This window comes from Tamandua tetradactyla, chromosome 7 (assembly GCF_023851605.1).
Source record: "Tamandua tetradactyla isolate mTamTet1 chromosome 7, mTamTet1.pri, whole genome shotgun sequence".
Lineage (NCBI taxonomy): Eukaryota > Metazoa > Chordata > Mammalia > Pilosa > Myrmecophagidae > Tamandua > Tamandua tetradactyla.
The window spans coordinates 134,184,392-134,211,287 of record NC_135333.1 but is presented as its reverse complement, the minus strand read 5'-3'; the positions used below and the strand labels follow the sequence as shown (position 1 = coordinate 134,211,287).

At 37.2% G+C, this 26,896-nt stretch overlaps 1 protein-coding gene across 1 annotated transcript in view; it reads right to left on the bottom strand.

Annotated features, from left to right (window-relative positions):
• HELB (DNA helicase B) overlaps positions 1 to 26,896 on the bottom strand; it is a 62,907-nt gene that overhangs the window by 10,912 nt on the left and 25,099 nt on the right. Inside the window, exons 4-11 of the mRNA XM_077111336.1 lie at positions 24,475 to 25,353; positions 21,737 to 21,920; positions 20,334 to 20,475; positions 17,539 to 17,702; positions 15,068 to 15,149; positions 14,624 to 14,683; positions 12,768 to 12,996; positions 11,803 to 11,946 (exon numbers count right to left, since the gene is read on the bottom strand). Coding sequence (XP_076967451.1) covers positions 11,803 to 11,946; positions 12,768 to 12,996; positions 14,624 to 14,683; positions 15,068 to 15,149; positions 17,539 to 17,702; positions 20,334 to 20,475; positions 21,737 to 21,920; positions 24,475 to 25,353 — 1,884 coding nt within the window. The remainder of the gene's footprint in view (positions 1 to 11,802; positions 11,947 to 12,767; positions 12,997 to 14,623; positions 14,684 to 15,067; positions 15,150 to 17,538; positions 17,703 to 20,333; positions 20,476 to 21,736; positions 21,921 to 24,474; positions 25,354 to 26,896) is intronic.

Here is a 26,896-nt window from a genome sequence, read left to right as displayed (position 1 = left end):
TTTTTGTTTGGCTGGTTGGCTTTTTATTTGTTTTTGCTTGTTCATTTGTTTTTTGTGTGAAGTGTATAGGCCAGGAATCAAACCCAGGTCTCCACATGGCAGGCGAGAATTTCACCACTGCTCTACCCTTGCACCCCCAATTCTTATGTTTTTTTTTTTAATTTTATTCTAGTAAAATATATAAACCTAAAATTCCCCCTTATCAAGATCAAATATATAATTCAGCAGTATTAATCACATTCACAGTGTTTGCTACCATTAGTACCAACCATTATCAAAACTTTTCATCTCCCCAAACAGAAATCCTGTACCTATTAAGCATAAACTCCTGATTCCCCACTCTTGCCCCAACACCTGGTATATTATATTCTAGCTTCTGATTCTAAATTTACAGATTCCGATTATTTCATATCAGTGAGATCTTACAATATTTGTCCTTTTCTGTCTGGCTTATTTCACTCAGCATGATGTCTTCCAGGTTTGTCTACGTTGTCACATGGCTCAGAACGTCATACTTTATACTGCTAACTAATAACCCATTGTAGGAATATATTACATTTGGTTTATCCATTCATCTGTTGACAGGCACTTGGATTGCTCCCATCTTCTGGCAATTGTGAATAATGCCACTATGAACATCAATGTGAAAGTATCTGTTCAAGAATGCTGCTTTCAATTCTTTTGGGTATATACCTAGAAGTGAGATTGCCAGGTCATATAATTCTCTGCTTAATCTCCTGAGAAAACACCAAACTGCTTTCCACAGTAGTTACGCTATTTTACATTCCTACCAACAATGAATGAGCATTTGTATTTCTCCACATCCTCTCCAACACTTATTATTTCTTGATTTTTTTAAGAGTAGCCATTCTAGTGGGTGTGAAATGGTATCTCAGTTTATTTTGATTTGCATTTCTCTAATGGCTAGTAATATTGAGCATCTTTGGATGTGCTTTTTGACCCTTTGCACATGTTCTTTCAAGAAATGTCTATTCTACCATTTTGCCCATGTTAAAATTAGACTGCCTTTTTGCTGTTGAGTTATAAGATTGCTTTATTCTCAAGAAAAAACCCTTATCAGATACATAATTTTCAAATATTTTCTCCCATTCTGCAGTTTGTCTTTTTACTTGCACGATGAGACCCTTTAATGCACAAAACCTTTTACTATTGATGACGTCTCACATTTATTTTTTTCTTTTGTTGGTCATGCTTTTGATGTAAAGTCTAAGAAACCACTGCCTAACACAACATCCTGAAACTGTATCCCTATTTTCCTTCTAGGACTTCTATAGTTTTGGTTTTCATGTTTAGGTCTTTCACATGTTTGAATTAATATTTGTATATGGTCCACTTTTTCTTTTGCATATGAATACCCAATTTTCCCAGCACCATGTCTCAAAGACCATTCCTTTCCAATTGGGTGGACTTGGCACCCTTGTCAAAATCAATTAACCATAGATATAAGAGTTTATTTCTGAACTTGATTCAATTTCATGGTCTATATTTCTGTCCTTGTGCCAGCACCATGCTGTTTTGACTACAGTAGCTTGGTAATAAGTTGTAAAATTTGGAAGTGTGAGTCCTCCAACTTCATTCTTCTTATTCAGGAAGTTTTGGGCTATAAAGGGCCCCTACCATTCCTTATAAATTTGATCATTGTCTTCTCCATTTCTGCAAAGAAGGCTGTGAGAATTTTGGTTGGGATTGCATTGAATCTGTAAATTGCTAAAAACAGAATTGGTATCTTAACAATATTTAGTCTTCCAATCCATGAACATGGAATGGGCTTCCATTTACTTAGGTCTTCTTTGATATCTTTTAGCAAAGTTTTGTAGTATCCAGTGTATACGTTTTTTGCATCCTTGGATAAATTTATTGCTAGATATCTGATTCTTTCAGTTGCTATTGTGAATGGAATTTCTGTCTTGATTTCCTCCTCAGATTGCTCATTACTATAGACTGCTCATAAAGGAACAGCACTAATTTTGGAGTGTGCATCTTGTACCCTGCCACTTAGCTGAATCCTTACCTATAGTAGCTTTATTGTAGATTTTTCATCAATTTCTCTCTATATATAGGATCATGTCAAATCTGCAAATAGTAAGTTTTATTTCTTCCCTTTCAAATTTGGATGCCTTTTATTTCTTTTTCTTGCCCAACTGCTCGGCAAGAACTTTCAGTACAATGTTGAATAACAGTGGTGACAGTGGCATCCTTGTTTTGTTCCCAATCATAGAGGGAAAGCGTTCAGTCTTTCATTGTTGAGTATGATGTTAGCAATGTGTTTTTCATTTATGCCCTTTACCAAGTTGAGGAAGTTTCCCTCTATTCCTAGCTTTCTACATGTTTTTATCAAGAAGTGCTAGATTTTGCCAAATGCCTTTTCTGCATCAACTGAAATGATCATGCACTTTTCTCCTTTCATTCTTTTAATGTTGTCTATCATATTAATTGATTTTCTTATGTAAGTCACCCTTGCATACGTGGAATAAATCCCACTTGATCATGGTGAATAATTATTTAAATGTGCTGTTGGATTCAATTTGCTAGTATTCTATTAAGTATTTTTGCATTTATAGTCACAAAGGATATTGGTATGCAATTTTCTTTTCTTTTGGTATTTTTATCTGGCTTTGGTATTACGGTGATGTTAGCCTCACAGAATGAATTAGGGAGTAATTCCTCCCCTTCAATTTCTTGGAAAAGCTTAATCCAGATTGGTGTTAATTATTCTTGGAATGCTTGGGAAAATTTATCAGTGAGCCATTTGGTCCTTTGCTTTTCTTTGTTGTTTCTTTTTCTAGATTCTCCGACTGTAAGGTTAGGTCTCTGATTTGAGATCTTCTTTTTTAATGCATGCTTTTAGAGCTATATATTTCCTTCTCAGTACTGCTTTTGCTGAATCCCATTAAGTTTGGTATGTTGTGCTTTTGTTTTCAAAACAAAATATCTCAAAATATTTCCTAATTTCCCTTGTGATTTCTTCTTTGACCTATCAGCTGTATAAGACTGTGCTGTTTACTTTGCACAAATTTGTGAATTTTCCAGTTCTCTCTATTTATTTTTAGCTTCATTCCACTGCAATTAGAGAAGATATATGGTATGATTTTTTCAATATTTTCAAATTTATTGAGACTCATTTTGTGACCTAACATATGGTCTATCCTTCAGAATAATCCATGTGTCCCAGAGAAGAATGTGCAGTTTGCTGTTGTTGGGTGAATTTTATTTATATATTATAATATGCTTTTTCATCCATGCTGTAAATCTCTGCCATCTGACTCACAGCTTAATCCATTTACATTTAAAGTAATTACTGATAATGCAAGATTCTTTTTCTGCTTTTTTGCTATTTGGTCTTTGAAAATCTCATACCTTTATTAACCCTCAATTCTTCCATTAATACCTACATTCATATTTATTTGATATTTTTGTACTGTACCATCTTGAAACCATTCTCATTTCTTTTTGTATATATATTTCATATATTTTCTTTATGGTTACCACAGGGCTAAAAGTGAACAGCCTAAATCTATAACAATCACATTTGATTTGATACTGACAACTTCAATTACATATACATATACACTGTTCCTACACTCCTCAATCCCCCACTTTTTTGTTATATTTGTTAAAAATTATTTTATCTATACACTGTATATCTAAAACCATAGCTTTATCAGTACTTTTTAAGCATTTACAGAGCCTATAAGAAGTAAAAAGTGGGGTTATAAACCAAAAAAGATAACACAATAGTACTGGCATTTATAATTACCCATAGTTTATGGTACTGGCATTTATAATTACCAGAGGGCCTTATTTCCTTATGCTGCTCACTCTGCTGTCAGGTGTCCTGTCTTTAGAAATGGAAGAACTTTCTTTAGCATTAGTTGTAGGGCAGGTCTAGTGATGATGAATCTCTCACAATTTGCCTATCTGGTAACATCTTCATCCCTCCCTCAATTTTGAAAGATAGTATCACTAGGTACAAAATTCTTGGCTGAGAACTGTTTTCATTCAGCACTTTAAATATTTCGCCCCACTGCTTTCTTGCCTCCACGGTTTCTGATGAGAAATTGAAACAATCTTACTGGAACTCCCTTATATTTAACCTGTTGTTTTTTTCTTGCAGCTTTCAGAAAACTCTCCTTGTCCTTGGCATTCAACAGTTTGACCACTATGTTTCTGCGCATTGTTCTGTTCAAGTTGATCCTGTTGGGTTTCACTGAACTTTCTCCTTCTGAGACAGCCATCATGCACGTGTTGGTATGCTTGATGGTGTTCCAAAGTCTCTTATGCTCTTTTTACTTTTTGAAAATTACTTTTCCTTTCTGTTTCTCAACCTGAATTATTTCAGTTGCCTTGTCTTTGACTTCATTAATTATTTCTTCTGCCAACTCAAATCTGCTGGTGATCTTTCTCAGGAAGTTTCCATTTCAGTTAATGTGGTCTTCATCTCCAGAATTTCTATTTAGTTTCTTTTAAAAATTTATCTTTTTAATGAGATTGTCATATTGCTTTTTGTTTTCCTGATATCCTTTGGATCTTTCTCTGTGTTTTTTTTTTGTTTTTTTTTTTATCTCCTTGAGCATACTGAGGATCATTTTTTAAAGTCTTTGTCTGGTATGTCCAAAGTCTGATCTTCTTCATTTATAGTTTCTAGATTTTTAAGTGTTCCCTTGGATGGGCCAGCATTTCCTGCTTCTGTCTGTCTTGTTATCCTTTGTTGTACAATTGTATCTTTTTATACTGGAAAGTGTGTTCTGGGATTTAGTCTTTGAGTTGTCTGTTCCTTAAGTTTATGTCTAGCTAGTGACATCTAGCTAGTGACATGACAGGGATTTCCCTGAGTTCAAGAAATTAATACAAACAAACACAAAAAACATTTTCCCAGTCTCTGCAAGTTGGCTCCGCATTGGCTGGTGCTCTCATTGGGAGTTTAGCCCTCCTATCAGGAATACCAGCTAGAGGTCAATTTGAAGTACAAGGTCCTCTCCATCTTTTCTGAGCCCATGCCTTGTCCTGGGCTTGAACTTGTTTGTGGCCTAAGGGATTGTTCTATTTAAAGGAATCTAAAAGCTCCCTCTACTCTTGAAGGAATAGACTTTCTCTTTCAAACCTCCCCTTCCGGGATGCTCTATTGTATGAGGTAACCCTTTGCCTCAGGCTACATAGACTTAATTGTTTCTTATACTGCATTAGTTGTCTGCAAGCTGCTTCTGCTGGCAGCACGAGTTCTAAGAGGCAAAATCAGAGGTGAATTTCCTCATCCACTATTTAAGGATGACACCAGATAGACTGGCATGGATGTATAGGGACCCCTGTTTGCACTATAGGGGTCCCTGTATTTTCTGCAGAACAGGATCAGGGACCCAAATTCAGGAAGTGTATGCTGGCTCCATGCCATACTGGGTAAGTGGTTGGGGAGGAGCCAGCAAAGACACCACAAGCTTCTACAACCTTAAAAGCTATGGTTTCTCGATTCAGCCTTCGCCTGGTTACTATACAACCCTATAACTGTTTTCCAGAGTTTTGAAGAAAATGGCTCTGTAGTTTTTAATTGTTGTACAGAGACGAGATTCTGTGGGGCAATGGCACCCTGGAGTGTCTTACACCACCACCCTGGTCAACCACGTTTGTGCCTATTCTTAGTGTATGTATTTTCAGATCAGCAGTTCCCAGACCAACACAGACTAAGAAGTTTGAACCATTTCTCTCCTAATTCTCTCATACTTCCCTCTGCCAAAAGAGGAACTGTGGGAAGGCAACTGATAAGATGAGGTGTACAGACATTACGGATCCACAATTAAAAAATCTAACACAGTACTTCTGTCTCCCCAGACAGAGAGTTTGAGCCAATTCCTCAGGCCATAAAAGTTTGATAAATACTTCTTCCCAGGGCTGCTTGGTCACAGAATTTTACTTCAGTTATACTTAATTACACAAATACTAAATACATTTTACAGATATACCACACCATTCTTCCTCCTGGACTTTGTACCCAGTACTTCCAGAGAGTTATGTCAACCAAAACTTAGCCATCCTACTTCTTAAGCATCAATTAAGCAACTCTGAGAAAAACTTAATGGCCTCACAACCAATCCCCCAGTTCCTACGCTTACTCCAGTCCCTCCATCATCCTCACAGCAGCCACAGTGACATTTGTAAAATGCAAATCCGAGCATGTCAGACTCTGCTTAAAACCCAGCAATGGCTCCCAGGCTCTCAAAATAAAGTCATAACTCCTTAATGTGGCTAAAAGGTCTTTCAAGAGCTGTCCTTTCCCCTATGCCCCTCCCTCCTTCTTTCCCTCCCCCCCCCCCCCCCCCCCCCCCCACCATGAACCATACTCCCTCTGGCACACTGAGCCTTTTCCAGGTCCTGCCAGTGCTCCTCAGCCTGTCGCCTCCCTATATGCATTTCTGGATTAGGAGCTCTGCCAAGCACTTTGCAGCACCCTGTACTTCCCCTATCATAGAGCTTCTAACAAAGTGGAATGTACACTCTGCCTTCTTAATTGTATTTCTCAGTAGACTCTAAACTCTGTAAAGTTAGGTTCACATCCATCTTGCTCACTGGTCTTTCCCTAGTGTCTGCCTCACTGAAGGAACTATGAGAAAAATTAAAGGTGATGCTGCATCACTCCAAAAGCCTATTCACCCTGATATTTTGTACCTTGAGACGCCACCTAAGCCTACCTCAGACAACAGAAGTGGACAACTAATTCCACCTCAAAGACCAGCTATAAATCCTTTGTCCATTTCTTTAAAGCTTCTTCAAATCTTTAGAACTGTCAAACGTTCTAAGGAAGCCAAGTTTTATATATTCACTTTCAACTACGTCTGAATTTGTTTTCAGACCCAACCCACTTGCACGAATTGCCCTTTACAATTTTATAGACTCAGAATTCGTAAGCCTACACTGACCTTAAAGCAGGAGTCAGAAAACTTTTTTGGTAAAGGAACGGAGAGCATGTATTTTAGGTTTTGCAGGCTAGATGGTTTCTATTGCAACTACTCAACTCTGCCATCGTAGTGCGAATGTGTATATAATGAGGGTGGCTGAGTTCTAACAGAACGTTATTTTGAAAACATGTGATGGGTCAAGTTTGGTCTACTGGGCCTAGTATCTACTCTAAACTTTAACAGAGTAATAATAAAGACCTCTTTACCCTCCATTTGTCCTGAGCAAAATATCTTAATCTCTGTAGTCTATCTTCATTTAGAAGCTTTTTCTTTCCATTAATAAAGCAGGTTGCCTTTCTGTTACTCATACGCCACCATGAAGCACCTTGAGTTTTACACTGAGTCAGGTGAGACTAAACTGCTTTATGTTCCAAACAGTTCTGGAAGCACACTGCACTTTCCTAACTTAGCTACAATAGCACATTAGGCTAACTTCAAAGACCCTGCCTCACCCAAAACAGACATGATTCGTTTGTTCAAAGAATTCTGAGCAAGTACAGATGGTGGACTGAACACACATCTCATTTTAAAACCCAGCAATGGCTCCCAGGTTCTACTACAATAAAGAGTTGTTGTTGTTTTGGTTTGTTTTTTTAAGACATTAACTGTCAAAGTCAGAGAAAACAGCTAATAAAAAATTTTAGGAATTGGAAAGCATGAAAAGTGACTTAGGCAAGCCCAGCAAAGCTAATTCCTAAGTCTACAGTGTAGAACCAACCTGATCTCTACCAAAATATTCCAGAAAGGCTCAGTAAGCAATGGCACCAGGGACTCGAGAAGAAGGAGTGAATGCTATGAAAGAAGGGAGACTGGATGAAAGCCATTTAAGAAATTATTAAATCCCAGTCCCTCTCAACTACCCTAGCAGAAGACTGGAGATTTACTCCTTAGGAAAAAAAAAAGATGGTCTCTGGACAAGGACAGAAGCACCACATTAAAAACAAGAATTATGTAAAGATGTGAATGCTGACTGCTGGGACAACCACCCTTGCCCCCCATCTTTTACTAGACATCTTCCAGAACCCTGGTAAGCCAAGTCTTGATTTCAGGCAAGGAAGTGTTTTGAATGCGAAATCTAACCAGGCCACAATGAAAAGATCTAATATCTTAAAAAAAAAAAAAAAAAAAAAAAGTGGGGCAGGGGAAGGATCCTCCGAAATAAAGGCCCAGACAGATCACTGTGCCATAAATGTCACGGTCAGTAAACTCCACCCTTATGCTCAGGTCTACAGATCGCTTTTTAATCATCCAGTCTTAAACGTGAGCACACAATCAAGGATTACCAGGCAGCTGAGAAAAGCTTTTCACATATAAGCTACAGATCAAAACGAGCAGAAAACCTACTTGACATGCCCAATGCTGAAATTCTGATCTTCCTCTATAAACTTCATCCCTTACTCCTCGCCCCAGTTTCCCCCATCTCAACTGATGGTATTTGCATCCTTTCAGTTGATCAGGTCCCAAATTCAACTTGACTTCTCTCGTACTCTCACAGCCCACATCTGGATCTCGTGGCTTTACCTCCAAAAAAATATTCAGAATCCTAATATTCTCAACCACTTCCAATGTTACCACCCTGGCCTGAACCACCATATCTCTTGCCTGAATTACTGTAATAATCTCCTAACTGCTCTTCCTTCTCCCTTATCCCTGTTCACAAAACAGTAAATTGGTCACAGTAGGATATTCCTATGCTCAAAAGCCTTCAATGGCTTCCCTTACTCAGAGTAAAAGCCGAAGTCCTTCCAATGGCCTGAAGTAGAGCTGTCCAATAGAAATATAAAAGCAAGCCATACATGTAAATTTAAATTTCCTAATGGCCACATTAAAAAAAACAGATGAAATTAATTCTAATAGTATTTTACTTATGCTATCAAATCCAAAAATTATCATTTCAATATGTAACCAATATCGAAAATAATTAATGAGCTATTTTACATCCCTTTTTATTTTCAACTAAGTCTTTGAAATCTGGTAAGTATATTATAGTCATAAGATATTACAACTTGGATGCTAAATTTTTATCAGAAATACTTGATCTGTATGTAAAGTTCATAAAATTTTCAGGTGATCGAGTTGATGGTCATAACCTAAGAAGCTTTCCAACGACTGAATCTAGTGTCAGTTTTTAAATTTAAATTAAAGTTCAATTCTTCAGTCACTCTAGCCACGTTCCAACTGTTCCACACGCTCCATGTGGCTGGTGACTACCCCAGTGGACAGCCCAGGCCTGGAGACCCTTGGTAACCTGACACCCTCTTTATCCCATGTTACTTCTCTGGGCTCATCTCTTGTCACTCTTCCACCCAAGCCTCTTTGCTGTTCCTGTTCCTTAAATATGCCAGACAAATTCCCACCTTAGAATCCTGGCCTTGGATATGCCCTCTACCTGGAATGCTTGTCTCCCAGATACCCACACTTAATTTCTTTATTCCCTTCAAGTCTTTGCTCAAATGCCACCTTCTCAATGAGCCCTACCCTGACATCTATTTAAAACCACAATCTGCCCCCCTCCCTTTTCCATAGCATTTACTTCATGCTTCAACCTTCTAACATAACACTTAGTTTTCTTATTTTTTTATGATTATGTCTATCTCTATCTCTTTCTCCACCAAACTAAACTTCACGGTGACAGGGGTTTCTGTTTTGCAGACTGACCTATACCAAGGACTGAAAACAGTATGACTCAACAAACATATGTTGAACTGAACTGAGCATGGAGGAAACAGACTGTGTCGATAGAAGAAAATAATCATGAATGTCTTCAAAGGCAAGAGATGATATTCCAATCATGAGACAAGAGCCAGATGCAGTGAAAGAAACATCAGAGAACAAAAACTAGCTCTTGGATATTAAAAATATGAGTGGAAATGCAGTGTAAAGACTGGATTATAAAGTAGAAGAAATCTCTTGGAAAGTAGAGCAAAATGATATAGAGATGGAAAATAAGAGAAAATGATTTTTTTAAACGTAGATAATCAGCCCTAGAGGTCTAATATTCAAATAATAGGGATTCTAGAAAGACAGAGTGAAGAAAACAGGTTGGAAACTTCAAAGAAAGTATTCAAGAAAATTTCCCAAAATTAAAGGACATGTTTTCAGAATTACAGAGACTATAACAGAAAAAGTTCCATAGGGGAAATTTCTCCAGAATCACAGAGCCAGGAATATTTTCACTTCTTAATACCGGTTTGTTTTTTCCAATGGACACAATCAACTAACTGTGTTCCTTCATTTGTTCTGGGAACTTTGACCTCAGGGATACTTAAAGGCAAATTTGCAATCTAAATTTGCAAGCAAATAGGACAGCATGACACATTTACATTCCAACCTACTCCTAGCAGGAATGATTTTCCACCTGATCTATTTTTTTTTTCCCTTATCTTTTAAAAAAATCATGCTGAATTGTGGGTATTTTTATAAGCCATTTCAAATTCTTTTTTGAACTGAGATGGAATAAATTAATAAATAAGTAAAGCACTGACCACTTTAAAAAAAATCTACACTAAATAATGCCTGTCTACTATTAAGAGAATATAAGCCAACCTGTATTTTTATACATGCAGCCTTGCCATTAGAGCAACACACCAAGAGCACGGAAGGGGGCTCAATACAACAAAAGAAATAACAGAGCCACAAATTTAATAGCATTGTAAAAATAGTATGACAAAACTTAAAAGCAAATTGCACTAAATGCAATGCGCCGCCTTGAACTGGATCCTGAAACAGAAAAAGGACACTAGCAGAAAATCTGTTCTTTCTGAATAAAGTATGTAGTTTAGTTCATAGTACCAATGGTAATTATTTTAGTTTTGATGAATATATCATGGTTATATAAGATGATAATATTAGGGGAAACTGTGTAAAGGGTATATGGGAACTCTGTTACTATCTTCCCTAAAATTATCCCAAAATTAAAATTCAAAAAAAAAAGGAGGGGGTTTGCCTCACAGGGGCAGAGGGAGGGAATATGTTTGTCAAAACTCGTCCAACTTCATAAAATATGTGCATTCTACTGTATGTAGATTATACCTCAAAGTGGATTAAAGTAAAAAACAGCAAGATGCAAAAGAAAGTAAATGTTATGATAGCATTTGTGTAAACCCCGGTAATGGGAATTTCAGAAGCTTAACAAAATCTACACCCGAGGACAGACTGTGACGTGTTCACACCCAGATATTTTAATGAACATGTATGGAAGTTTTCAGGCCTCGAAACTTAATTCCAGGCCTCAAGAGCTCATCTGAGTTCTCTGAAGGACAGAGACTGTATATCCTGTTTCTGGATGAATGGGAACGGCACACCCAGTTATTCTGAGGCGAGAGGGAATCAGGGCCAGCTCTAGGGTAGGGCAAGCGAGGTACTCGCCTCAGGCGCAAAATTTAAGGAGGTCCCCAAAACTTCAGTAATCAAAGGAAAATAATTTTTGAATGCAGTATTTTAAAAAATCAAAATTAATGCAGGAAAAAAAAAAAACATGAACAAAACATCAAAATTTTAAATAGCGACAGGATCAGTCACAGTGCCCTGCCAAGCCATACCAGACAACGAAGCAAGAGGAAAAGTCAGCAGAACTGATCCTGACCCACTGTGGCCCTTGTGGGAAGAGAAGACTGAAGAATAAGGCTCTATTTATATGTCCTCGTTCCTAGAAATAAAAAGCACTCTGAAGCCAATAGAGCAAAAGGGTAATGTCTGAATATTATTTTCTAAACTTCTGTGCATTGGTTTCCTAATTTAAAAAGTAAAAGCAATCACAATAAAAAGAAAATGATGCAAACTGCTCTGTGCCAGTCAAGCCATTTGGAAAGCTTTATTAAAGGATCACTCCTACCTGAAATGTGTGAATAGTTCTTGCCCACGCATGTCTTATGCGGCAGCACTGCATTAGTTTTTTAAAATCCACAGTTACTTCCAAGCCAGCCATATTACTAATGGTCAAAAGTCTTTTCCTTCCAAATGTTACATCAGTTACATCCTGTACCAAAACAAAGCAGAGCTACTCTGTGTGTCTTTAAATACACACACAACAAAGATCTCTCTTCGGTTTGAACACAAAATGCAGCTACCTTCTAAGTCAAACAGCATGTTCGTTATATGTTAAGAATTTCAGAAGCTTAACAAAATCTACACCCGAGGACACACTGTGAATGTGTTCGCACCCAGATATTTTAATGAACACGTACGGAAGTTTTCAGGCCTTGAAACTTCATTCCAGGCCTCGAGAGCTCATCTGAGTTCTCTGACGGACAGTCTGTGCTTTCTTTCTTATTTTGATGTCTATACATTTCATTTCTTGAATTGACCGCATAAGTCTGTACGTCCTCTTTATAGAGTTTATTTTTCCTCACTTAATAGTAAAAGTTTAGGAGGCGTCGACATGATGAGAGCAAAGGTGATCATTTCTATGGTCCTACATTTAAGCAGCAACAAAGGAGATGTTGGTTTGTAAAATACAAGGGTCATTTTTGTGCCTTGATTTTTGTTACTAAAGCACTTCAAAGTTATTAGAAAGGTTTCTTCACAAATTCCCCCAGAAAACAGAAGAAATGAGGCCAGCATTACTCAGATGCCAAAACCAAACAAGATATTACAAGAATACTATAAACCAACATGCTTTATGAACACAGATGCAAAAATCCCTAACAAAAAGTTATGGGAAAAGAAGGTGGGTTAACTCTGATATGGTTAGATTCTGAATCAATGTTAGGGCAATAAAATATATATATATGTGTGTGTGTGTGTGTGTGTGTGTATTTCTAGTAAGTAAAAAGGTATAATTTCTTTGTTAACACTTACATTTTCTATGAAAAATATTTCTCCGTTGCATAGTCTAATATCACTTTCAAAGTCATTCTTATTTTTAGCAAAATCACGAGAAGTACCATAAAATTCTTCACCACTGGCTTCCAATTCATTATTTTGCTGACTTGCAGAGGTATTTTCAGGGAGTAACTCTGAGAGGTATGCATTCCTGGTACAACAAATCTTATCCTTGATTCCAAATACAAGTCTTTTCTGATGGTCTCTGGGTTAGAAAACAATAATATATCATTAAAGTTTAGAAAGTCTCAATTTCATTTCACTTAAACATTAACTCCCACTCAAACCTGATGCCACTCTCAAAACAATTTCCAATTCTCTTTACTTTGCTTCCATATGCCACAGGTCAACAAGAAAGCACACTCCTATCATTGCTGTCTGATTATTTATATACAGTCTGCAGCAACTCAAACTCAGGGCTATTTCTCAGCCAACTTTCTCAAGTTTGGAATTTATATATAAATGCTGATGACTCTGGTTCCTCCACAGTTTAAAAGTTACCAAAACCTTACTGAATCTGCACTTAAAGGCATCCTCTCCTCACGAAACTCTCCTATCACTAAACAACATCAGGAGCTCAATGGCTCTTACCCTGACCTTGTAAATCATCCCTACTCTTTCCCCACTTATATTAACCTCCACCTAAGTGGAATGGTCTTTCTAAAACATAGATAACAAATCATTTCTATGCACGAGAACCATCATTCAGACAAGTACAAACTCTCAAGCATGGCATTTCCAGATTGGCTGAGCCTACTTTTACCCCTTTGTGTACCACCTGGGCCTGGCAGACTTTATGCTCCAGCCCAAACAGGTCTTTCGGTCTTTTTAAAAAATGTTCCTCCTTGTCTTTGAGTCGCTCATGATGCTTTCTTTGCCTGAAATACTCTTTTCTATTCAGAGGGCTTTAATTCATCTTTCAAGGCCAAGTAAGCTCCATTGGTAGGTCCTCTGTCCAACCTCCTTGGATACCCCATAGTCAGAATGAATTGCTCCCTCGTGTCGTTCCCATGCACTTATAAATATTTCTATTATAACATTTATGACACTAAATCAGAAGATAATAGCAAGGGTTGAATATACGGTGGTGATACGCTAGAAATGGCAGTAAACGCTTTAGGCATATCATTTCATTTCATCCTTACTACAACTCTGTGAGGAAAATTCTGCACAAGTATCCTCTTTTACATATGTGGAAGCTGATGCTTAGAAAGGTTCAAGATTACAGTTACTAGGAATTAGACTGCACAGTACTAAACCGCATGCTTTTGAACCCTTGTGTTATGCACAACATGGTTTGTTTGCAAGTCTTTTCTCAGCAGACAGACAATGATTCCTGTATCTCATACATCTCTGGGTTCTCTCCACTTAGCAAACAGTAGGTGCTGGCAAATGCAAGGGAAATGATTTCATTTCTTCCTATATATAAACAGGGTGGCTATTCCACTCATATATTTCTCTGATGCACATACACAAAGGTGCTCTTTGCTGGCATCCTATTGCTAAGGCTCTTGGAAGCACTGTACATATATCATAATTGGGAAAATTCTCAGAACTCCACCAGCTCATCTTAGAGATGGCAATCTAGAGGCTGCCATCTTGGAAACAACAAGGAACACTTTATTCCTCACGTTTCTGCTTATCACACCAACAACTATGAAGTCAATTTCCAAACATCTATATTATATTTAATTGAAGAGAAAATTTAACTTCACAAATGAGAGAAAACAATTTTTCAATATGTGGCGACAGGTGATGAACTTTTAAGGCAAAGAAAAATACAGTAAATCAAGGAAGGACTGTCCTCAGTTTCAGCTCTTTCAAGTGCTCACTTAAATAAACGGCCTGTGTAGTGTTTACAACAGCAGTCGTTGATTAGATCACAGTCTTGCCTGAAACACATGAAAATGCAAGGGTCACCTTAATATCTGTTATATGCTTGTCCATGTTATCAACAATTATGATATACGTGATCCTATAAAAAGTTGCTAAGACCCCTCTAAGAAAAAAATATTTTCTAATTTTTATGTCAACATAAATTTCTGTTACAGTCAGATTTTTGTGACTGTCTAAATCTAATACAATACAAACAGGGCAATACAAATAGCCCTGCTAAGAAACCACTCTGCCATGTCTAACAATGACAGTGATTGAAAATAAGAGAGAGAACTAACACAAATGAACTATGGTAGTTTCACCTCCAATCAGAATCTACACTAATAAATTAAAAGACTAAAAAACAAGCTTAAAAACGTAAAACACTGTAAATGCTTTACCTTCTGAATGCAATGAATTGTGATGTTTTTGGATCATTTAGGTCATCTTCCTTGAGTAAATTTCCAACCACAGAATATAGATCTGATAATTCAAGAGAAAAAGTTAACAACATAAAATCACCAAATTTTAACATTCTATAGATTCTATGGAGAAACGAGTTCACAATTCCCGCTAAGAGGCCCAGGAAAGTATCACCGAATGGAATCCAGGTTCTCCTTGGGAACATTAACCCAGTTCCTCCATCAGTAGAGCAACAAGGAAAGGGAACGGGGGGGGGGGGGGCCCAGATACCCACCCTCAACAGAGAGTAAACCCCTGACCAGGTCAGCTCCAATCTGTAATATACTCACTGCATATTCACTGATGGCTTATGAACGCTGGATTAAAGAAATGCACAAGAGTCAAAATGTGGAACAGAATTATTAGTAAAATTTTCTGTTTTAAGTCCTGGTGACACCAGTGGTAATGAATTATAATTTGAGGAACTATACACTTAATATGTGTTATCTCATTTAATTTAATCTTCACAGCAGCTATTTGAGGTGGATATTATTAAATCCAGGGCAGATACCTGGCTGGAGCACATCAACTTAAAACACTGAGTAACTTCTGTATTGGTTAGAAAACAGTTGCTCTGCAAACACCACGATGCTCTACCTCAACCAGCACCTTCCTTCCTGCATATCTCCCCATGATTCAGTAACCACGAGATTAACCGCGACACAGCATGGACATCCATTCCAATGGTGCCCGGCCCTGCCAGTGGGTGAACCACCACCAATCATTAATTACATCCATGTTATAAATGCAAACTGAAAATAAAAGCAACTTTCTAAATGGGACAGGGTGGCTGCTCCCCCCTTTTGTGGCCCAGATAACTGACAATGAGGACATCCACATATAACTGTTCCTTTCTCCTTGGTGCACTGAGAAGCAGGCTCTCTCAACAATATTATAAAATAGCAAACATTCCTCACGAAAGAGAAAAGCTGTTTGCGCAAGAACGTTCCAGCTTTTTCTCTCAGTAGCAGATGAACTACGCAGAAATGAGAACGCCCAGACCTGGCAATGCCCTGTTGAAGGAAGGCTAAATGAATTGCTCACCGGGCTCTGTGTTTTCCTGATGAAGGAAGGATCACCAAACGGAAAATGGCCAGCACACAACTCACCCCCACCCAACCTGCCTGCCCGAGCAAGATTTTTTTTTTTAAAAAAAGAAGAAAGTCATATTTTTTCTCTTTTATGCAGATGCATCATGCTGCACTGCACCTTGCCTTTTCCACTCTCTCCACATCTCACAGTTTTCCAGCTCAATATATTTACTGCATGTCACTGTCTTTAAATTACACATTTTTCTCACATTTTAACATCTCTGAAATTCTGACCCAGCAATGAATCCTATCTTAGATCTTTGTACTCTGTAATATATGGATACTTTCCATAATTGAAAAAAAAAAGGGCATGTTACAGAACACCATGTATTCTACAACCCCATTTATTAAAAGGAAGAATATTGTAACACGTGTGTGAACACCAACCCAAGGAAGGTGAGACTGCTGACACCTTTGAAGTACTGAAAGTCTAACAGATAATGTTGTATATCACTTTATTTCATAAGCAGAGCGAAAATAACAAAGTGGGAAGGATGTTCCCTTGAAAACAATGGCAACTACAATAAATCCTCAATAATAATAGTTTAAATCTTTACTAACTCAATTTTGAGTAAACCATTACACTATAAAAAAAAGTTTGCTGAGTGAGTTTATAATGCAAATAAGGATCATAAAAGTTTAACCTATTTAAATAGATTCATTTGTAATAGATCATTTAGTAACATCTATTATTCACAAAAAACTACATGGTACCTCAAAATTGAATCCCCTCAACCCTCACAACAGCTCCATGAGGCAGTGTCATTACACATCCCATTTCACCAGTGGTTAAGTGATGTGACACTTACAAGAGAGAAGATTCCTAAGCCCAGCTCTTTCTCAACAAAGTCATTTTGTCATCCTAAAACCCATACTTAGAAGTGACATTTGTCCATTCTATAAAAGAGAACTATCAAGAAATCAAGTTGACAACACTTTGACAGCCAAAACTTCTGTTTCATAAGTGTACTCAAAATAATGAATGTATTTACTTTTCAAATTCTGTAAAAGAAAATTTTCATTAGTTAAGACTTGCCTTCTCCTGAATGATCTTGGATTAGTGGGTTTTGCTTTATTTTAAACTAAATGATCTATATCCATTTATCTAATCAACAAATATTTACTGACACCTACTATGTGATAAGAGTTTATAACATTCTAAGGTAATCTGCTTTTGACAATTAACATATTTATTTTCAGTGCCTTTTATTTATTAGCAGTATTTATCTTTACTGTCAAATAATATTGTAACAATTCATCTATTAACTATATGACAAACTGAAAGCTTAACTTTGTATACTACAAGAGTTTACACTTACGAGAATGATAATTCTTTTTAGATAACTGAGAACTCTGAGAAATGTCATCCTCTTCTGGTAGTCTGATAAAAATAAATGTCTTATCTTGAATTGAGATGGGAAATGTTGGATTATCAGAGACATTCAGCTCTGCATCAAACTGCGGAAATTGACATCTCGAGATTCTTGAATAAAGACAAAATGCATACACCAAGAACATTACCATTCAAAACGTGTCTTCATATATAATCAAAGCTAATTTCATCACAATAATCAATATCTCTTACTAGGTAATAAATAAAGAAGAAAAGCCACCTGTATATGCATTATAAACATGTAAATACTTGATAATAAGAAATAGTAAGACCATAATGTTATGGTACTACATTTAGCAATCAGTTCCTATACTAGTAAAGTAAAAGAAAGAAAAAGCATCAGAAAAAATTATCAGAGAATATACTGAGCACAACTATGTGAACTTCAACACTTATCTCCAGATCAAGAAAAAAACATGTAAGGTAGGTATGTTCCTGTGTTAGTCAGATTCAGTTGTCAACTTGGCCAGGTGAAGGTGCCTAGTTCTGTTGTTGTGGACATGAGCCAACGGTACATGAACCTCACCTGTTGCTGATTACATCTGCAGTCGGCTAAGAGGCGTGCCTGCTGCAATGAATGACGTTTGACTTAATTGGCTGGTACTTAAATGAGAGAGTGCAACATAGCACAGTCCAAGCAGCTCAGCATACCTCATCTCAGCACTCGCAGCTCAGCCCAGGCCTTTGGAGATGCATAAAGAAGTCACCCCCAGGAAAGCTGTTGGAACCCAGAGGTCTGGAGAGAAGGCCAGCAGAGATCATCCTGTGCCTTCCCACGTAAGAAAGAACCTCAGTTGAAAGTTAGCTGCTTTTCCTCTGAAGAACTAACGAAATAAATCCCCTTTTATTAAAAGCCAATCCGTCTCTGGTGTTTTGCATTCCGGCAGCTAGCAAACTAGAACAGTTCCTCATTACACAGGTGAGAAAAATGAGGCTCAGTGAAGTTTAATGGGTTGCTCAAAGCCATAGAGTAGAAAGCAGGGGAGCGCTAGGAGGCCAGACTGGACCCATTTGGCTCCATATCCGTTTCTATTCAAATTATTAGGGACTCTTTGGGGGCTTTTCCATGTTTACACCATACTCTTTCTTTTCTCTGTTTTCCTGCATACACCATACAAATGGCCCCATTTCCCCAACTGAACCAAGTATCAATATCTTATCTTTACATCTAGTCCCTCCTCATTTTTCTTTTGTTCTTGTGTTTTTCCAAGACCAGTAAACATATTGAAAAACAGAGTAAGGTGGAGGTGTCTGGTCCTAGTAGAACCTCTCTCCCTGGGTATTCGAAAGAAAATTGACTTGTTGCACAGACATCATAGCAGCATGGTTATCAGAGGTGATATTAGCCTACTGTGTCTTCTTCAACCCTTCCTAAAAGAGGGTTGCAAGGGAAGAAGCCTGACCCTGCTGGAAATGTCCCAGATTTAGCTTTTTGGGACCTGAGAATCATCGTGGATTTCCTATTTTGTGTCTTATCCAGAATATGCAGTGCCCTTCTATCTCTAGGTCCTTTTTCCTGGTATATCACAAGGATTCTTTGAAATCAATAAATATTTGGTGAGGATGATTAAGAAGAAATGATGAAAGGAGCACAGTTTGGCCCAAATTATACTGAAAGGGTTACTAAAAGGAATTCCTGAGTCTCAGATAAAACTAGGTTCTAAGAAATCTAATGTGCTCTAGATTGTTCCAAGTCTTCTGAACTTTAAAATGATGTAGTCATCTAACATCATCCCCCAAATGAACTGGCCTTCAGGTGGGACAAGAGAGGCTACAAGAAAAGAATATATCATATCCAACTTCATCATTTTTCTTAATGTCTTCATAAGAACCCCATGGTCTATGCTAGGTCTGTCAATTCTTCCTGTACTCCCTTTATCCTGACTGGGTTAGACAGGGCATGGAAAAAAGTGGGTTTTGAATGTTGTAGCTTCTGTGGATATCCAATCAAGGAGTTAAATGTTCAAGCCACAAAAAATACATCTTTTAAAAGAGAGTCAAAACAAAGATAAATTTTAGTCCAATGAATAGAATTGTTTCTTAGTATACCAATGTTCCAATATATCTGTAGGTTTTAATATGAAAATAAATGTCATAAAATAGCAACGGTTGAAATTTTCTGATACATGGATTATGGAGAAACCAAATCCCTTAGCCCACTGAGGACCACTCCAAAGACATGTGCAAAGACTAGGGGAAGAGAAAGGTTCTTTTCTACTTTAAAGAAATAGAAATGTGGCTCTGGGGGCCACAAGGATTCATCAAGGAGTGAAATACCATATTTAACTTTTTTGGGTGAGCTGCCCCCCAGAGAAATTTCTTCCCGACTTCTCCCTTGAAGCTGAGAGAACTCATTTCCAAGTCTTTGTTCACCTTGGGCTTATTTCAGCCTCTAAGCTCGACCAATTGTAATTTATATAGTATATATGCAAATATAAATGCACACAAATGCAAATTTTTTTTAATCATGGAAAAACAACCATAAAACAACTATTCTTAAATTTCAATAATGATTTATGCTGGACCAATAATGAAAAATATTAACTTTGTTTTTGTTTTTTTAACTGTGGGACAAAAGTTACACACCTGAAGGACAGAATAGGTTCACTAAATGAGTAAATAAAGTTCACTGAATCACCCTAATTCAAAAGCTAATAAATATTTTTTACCTTTTATTTCTAATACAACAGAGAGAAATGCAAAATCTTAGTCAGGTTATACCTTGTAGCATTGTCTACAATTAGCTGAGATTCTGCTCTATGGTTGGTCTTTAGTTCAACAGCACAATTTCTTGATTTAAGGGTCTCGAAAAGATCTTTCAGCAAGTTACCAGGTTCAATGCTGGGTAACTGCCTAATATCACCTAGAAGGAAGAAAAAATTAGTAGCAAAAGGCTTTAGGTAGTGGAGTTCTAAAATTTAAAAAATATTTTTATTTCTTCTCAACAATATATGCTACAAATATAAAGGCTTACTCTACCAGAGAAAAAAGCCCAAAAAATCTTTGTCTAAAGTTACTTAAGAACATAGGGTGGTACGATGGTGGTTCAGTGGCAGAACTTTGCCTGCCATGCAAGAGACCCAGGTTCAATTCCCAGTGCCTGCCCCCCCCCAAAAAAAATGCTGGATAAAGTTACTTAAGAACATGAGTCTTTAAAGATATTTAAGAAAAAGAGCATTTAAATTAAATAATCTTTTTAAAAATAGCAACAGCCCAGTAAGGTAACAAAATCTGAACTGAAATTCTTTTGTACCTATAACCACAAGTAAACTGTAAAGGTGCATAGCTTTTAACCAACATGTATAATAAACAGCCCTTAGATATCTGGGATTTAATCACTTGTTCATTCTTGCTCAATACCTTACTCAACATGGAAGATTCTATGGCCTCAACACATAATATAAGCCTATAAAATATAAAATAAACCAAACACATTTGATAATGGATAAATTTCAGCACTAGATAATGCTTTTTGTATTAAAAATCCCTTGCTTTAAAAAATAAACCAGCAAACCCTAGAAATAAGAAAAAATATTTACCAGATGGCAACTGGAAAAAATACTTAGCTGTTAATAGAACTAACTGCTTATAAACTATTCTCCAATACCTATGAAATATTATTCATGCACAATTTATCAAATTGCAATTTTATTTTTTCTCCATTAAATCATATAGTCAACAGATCACTATTACCCAACACAACCCAACTGAACTCATCAGAATTAGAAGGGACTTAAGAGGCTGGTGAAGATGAATGTGAGTTACTAGCATAAAATTAATTTTAAGTGGTCTATAATTTACACTTTTTTCCCATTTCCAAGTGATCTGCATCCTGATTTCTTCTGAGTCCGTAACATTTTTATTATTTTAATAGCTGTCATTTAGGTGATTAAATGTACCCCTACATATTCCAGCCTGTAATATCCTGGCCAAAATAAAGAATCACCCAAGGTGATTAGAAGAGATGAGTGGTCAGCTTTAACTCAGTGTGACTTTGGAATGGGCTCAGACCAACGGCTTCCACCCTTTAGGAACACACATTAAAACAATAAAAGGGTGCAAACAATCTACTAAGCATAATGCTTTGCACTTAACATTACAATTCCAGCAATATTTTAACGTACCAAGAACAATAAGCTTAGAAAGTTTGGAGTGCTGACACAATAAATTTAAAACAGATTTGAAGATTCCTACAGATACCAAACTCCCTTCATCCACAACCAGAACTCTAACGGAAGAAAATTTCCACGGCATGTCTTCTGTCTTCGGTTTTATTTTTTTCTTCCAAAAATAGAAACTGTAATTGACCTGTAAGCAAAGTACGGCATTTTAAAATCTAGGTTTAAAAATTTTAAGAGTACATTATTTTAAAATAAAAATCTTAAACTATGGCGGATGGGGACAGAAACATAGGGAAAAGTCTAAAGAAACAGAGAACACAAAATTTACAGTGATGAATACACACAAAAGATAGATCAAATAAATTGTTTTTAAAAGATCAAATAGTTTTAAAAAAATGCTTCCTAATGAGTGCTGAATGTTTTCAACTCAAAAGATCTCAACACTTCACTCATCATTCTTGACCAGAGAAAGCGCCCTTTTATTTTCTAATCTCAAATAAACCTCGTCTTGGCTTTCTGAGATATCCCAATCACTTAAGCCCTCCTCCTCTCCCAATTAAAATACTCCACCCTGGAAATGAGGTTCTATCTTCCCAACCGAACTATGAAAATACTACTTTCTCTTTCTACCATTCTAAACTTCCTTACTTCCCCAACATTAAAAAGCCATCACCATCACCAACACAATAAATAACAAAATCACTCGTTATGGAGGTAATATATTTACTCTTTAAAATATAGGTGAGGGAAATAATTACCTGTAACTTATAACCAGGGAACGTTAAGCATTTTGATGTAAACCATTCCACAAATGTTTCTGTTATAAGTTCGGATACACATGTATATACATATATTTAAATGGTATAGCATATCTCCATTTAATCTTTCTACTGAACTTTCAGCATGTCTCTAAATAAAGCCTTCATATTTCCCACCCAGATGCATTAATTCTCTTCAATAAAAGCCCCTATTCTCAGAGGACTTGTTTCACAATAGATCACTTGGAATCACTCTGATTGTTTCCTTTCTTTTATTTTACATATTCAATTGGTTGTCTTAGAGACGCCTGTTTGAAGCTTCTTACTATTTATTTTTTTACTGCTGTCTACTCAATAAGGCCCCATCTCCGAGCACCTAAATCACACCAACAGCCTCACAGTCAGGTTGCCCTACACCAGCCCAAGACAGGATTGCCGGATAAAATAGAAGGCACCTCGCTGAACCTGAGTTTCAGATAAACTAAAAATATTTTTTTTAGTATAACTATATCCCATGCAATTCAGAAATCTTCTGCAAACATCCCAAGCAGATATTAAGACACTACCAATTGATCGGAACTGGTACACAGAATGAAACTTAGTAAAGCTCTCTCTCTAGTTTCCCCATTCTAATTCAATCTTGCACACTAACTGGACATGAAGGCATGGTGCAAAAGAGTCAGGAATTGATCAGAAGCCTCTCTCATCCTGAGCAAGTCACCCAATTTCTCTAGGTCTCCATTCATTATCTGACAAATATAGGTAATGGGCAAGATGATTTCTGAGGTGGCTCATGGCTCCATGATGTAATGCCTTCTTTCTTAAACAGCTTTCTTCATCACACTCCCTGCCTTAGGAATCTAAATGGCTCCTTAGTAAACCAAGTTAAAGCTTCTTTGTTGTGGTAAGAGCAACAAGCTGAGAAGTCAGAAACCTGAACTCAGGTTCTGCATCTAACTGAGAACTTGGGCAAGTGACTAACACTCCAAATTTCAGCTGGCTCTTCTGTAAAAAAAGGAATTAATATCACTTACCCACTTCACAAGTTTGTCAAGGACTTAATGAAATGATGTCAAAATACTTTAAAAGCTTGAAATTCCTGCCCAAGCCGGGTTTAATTTCCATTATTCTGCAATGCATGGCTTTCATTCCAATCAATGAAGTCACCTCAAAACCCTTTATAAACACTATAATCATTCTCCTCAATGCCTTTGGACAGGTCTTTCCCATAAATAAAATCCTCTCCTCCTCACCTGAATCTACTATCCTTTAAAGTTCAATTCAATCGCTACTTCCTTCAAAAATCTTCCAACTACCAAATTCTTTATCCATGGTAGGACTGGAGGAACTTCTCCAACTCTTCAGAAGTCTAAAACTCCATGACTCTTAACTACAGCCAAAACCATTCTTTCAAACATATTAATCATTAGAAAATTTTAATAAGTACCTACTATTTGCCAGGTACTGTTCTAGAGGGAGGAGATAAAGAACTAAACCAAATGAACAAAGTCCACAGTCCCTTGGGGCCTTGATTCTAAAAAGTTTAAGTCACATCTTTTCCTTCCATTGCCAATGCCATTCAAAGTGAAGTCTGTGAACTACGAGGTTTGTAACCATTCCCAGTGAGAAAGAGAGCTTGTTGTGCTGGAATCTAAACTAACTACACCATTAAACACATACTTCATTTCAGCTGATTTTTTTTTTTTTTCAGAATAAGGCTTTCTTAATGAAGGAAGCAAGGCATTGATTTACTTTCTGGCACTTGCTCCTTTCTCACTGCAAACCAGTAACAGTTTATATACACATGGGCTGTTTTGAATAGCTCTGATCCACCATTAGCTACTATAAGCCTGGGGCCCAGCAGACACTCAATAAAAACCAATTACTTGTCAGCAGTGAGAAATTAAAAACGCTTAAACTCATTAAATAAGGTTTGTCTTTAAGGTAAACATTTTATCTACAGAAAAATGTGAAAACTTTTACCTGATACAGTGTAAAAGCATGAAGACCAGTTTTCTGTCTCAGCAAGCCAGCGGCTCTCCCCGTGGGTGCTGTTAGGAGAACTTCGATAGCCTTGTCCACCTTTGGTTGGCTTTGCTCATTAAAGGTGAACCATTCTTTTGGTACATCCTGATCTTGCTCAAAATCTTCACAAGCTTTTTTAACTTCTCTTTCTTCCAACTGCTCGATATGCTTAAAAAGATGGCTTACAATCGTGGTCTTTCCACAACCACCTTTCCCACTTATGATCGTCACAGCATTAGAACAAATCATTTCCAAAGCAGCCACCTGGTCCTGATCTAGCTGCACTTCACTTATTTCTGCATTGTCTTCGTTTTCTTCATTATTCCTGATAGGCTCATCATCGCCCTGTGCATCCGGAGTATGAGCAGAATTTCCTAATATCGTTTCGTCAGGTTTACTTTCATTCAGTGTATCATCACTTCTTGAATTCTCCGCTTTCTTGACGTGAACAGACGCAAGCACCTGCTTCACGTCTACATGTAAACGCCATGGAGGTCTCTTCATGAGGTCGCTTATTGAAGAGGCAATGCCTCTTTCAGCCTGGTAAAGGTCGTAAAGAAAAACACAGGCCTTCTCGTATGTCACCACACCAATTTCCTTCAAAAACTTTAGAGACTGCCAAACATCTTGAAAATCCACATGGTCTGACAATTTAGAGGTTAACTCAGCCTCTTCAACCCAAGTGTGTCCGTGGTCTCTACATATCTGCTTCAGTTTCGAATATATTATTAATGCATTCTTTTCTACACTGGTCATCAATTGCAGAAGAGACTTGCACTGACAAAATGCCATCCAACTTGCCTCACATTGCAGTAGTTTCAATTCTCTGTAGGTTACCTTGAATAAAAAAAAGTTCAAGTTGCTTAATAAAAATTATATCAATGAATGTTGTTAGAATCACAGTAAAACCTATGCTATTTGTTAATACTTTTTTAATTCCCCAAAGACATGTATTTCAACTACATTTGGAGAAAAAACAATATACCTAATACATCACTAATTTTTTTTTAATGGACAGCATTGTGATTAGAGACCTATGTAATACTTAAACTAAAATTGTATTTTATCAAAACAATACATATACATTTGGCGGGGGGGGGGGAAGGCAGGGGCAGGGATGAGGTGCATGGTCCGGGAATTTAACACATACAGTTTTAAAAGTCAAAATAATATTACAAGGCTTTTCACAGAAAAAAAAAAAAAAAAAGGAATCCCCTGCCTTACCTCTCCCCATGCCTTCTAAAGGGAATTTCTTCGATTCTTTTCATTATTTCGTCCAGAATTTTCCTCCACATTTTTAAGTAACATTAATATTATTCCTTGATTTTTTTAAAATTCCAACATTTTTCACTAACTCCTAACTATGCAAAAATATGATCTCTCTTTTTTAACATCACTTCCACACATGCTTTTCCTCCTCCGATCTTTGCAAAAAGTTACCGTATATATTTTGCTAATTGACTTTCACTAAATCAGTGTTTATTATGCTTATGTAATTTTTTTCACAACTGAATAATACGATGTACTGTGATTACATTAACTTTTGTGTTCAATTCTGTGTTTATCCTAAAATTAGTAATTGCCTTGTTTGCTTGGCTTGTTTGGTTTTCTATGTGACTACCAACAATTGAGCCCAAACGCTACAGAAGAGGTGCAGATGCTCTCACCATGAGCCAGTCTGCAAGGCATCAATTAGTTCCATTTGTTTATTTTTTTCATGGAGACATCCCTCCTGAAGTCCTCAGTACCTCTAGGAGAGTCTCTATTCTGGGTGGTGGTTTACATAAGAATGGTGACACTTCAAGTCTCCCTTTTTTCCCTGGAACCCCTGAAGGCTACAATCAGGTTAAAACACACACACACACACACACACACACACACACACACACATATACACCCCACCAATTAAGATTGTTCTCTGAGAATACAAAAGGAAAGACCTCCAGATAACGACATGAGGGAGTAGGGGACTGTTCCGTAATGAAAAATCTGTGTCATGATCAGATAATCGTAACCTGGTGCCCCAAGTCTGGACGCTCTCAGTTGAATTTCATCAGGGTGAACCTCTATTCTGCCTGGGCGGAAGGGGTCATCATTTCATGCCTGTCCTGGGATCAGAATCTGGAGCTCCAACAGCTTCTTACAGGGGTTTTCACTTAGTCCTGGTATTTTCAGCTCCAAACTCTGCCTTCACTTTCGGAGGTATTTCAAATTCCTAAGCTTTTCTGTGGTCCTGCAGAGTGAATTCTTTTGCTTCTACTTTGCTGGTTTTCTACTCACAAGAAGTGGTGCTTGAGCACTGTCTGCTGTTACTTCTAGTTTCCACGCACCCATCCACTTTCTGCCATCTAACATTTATCTTTAACTGATGCCATCATCT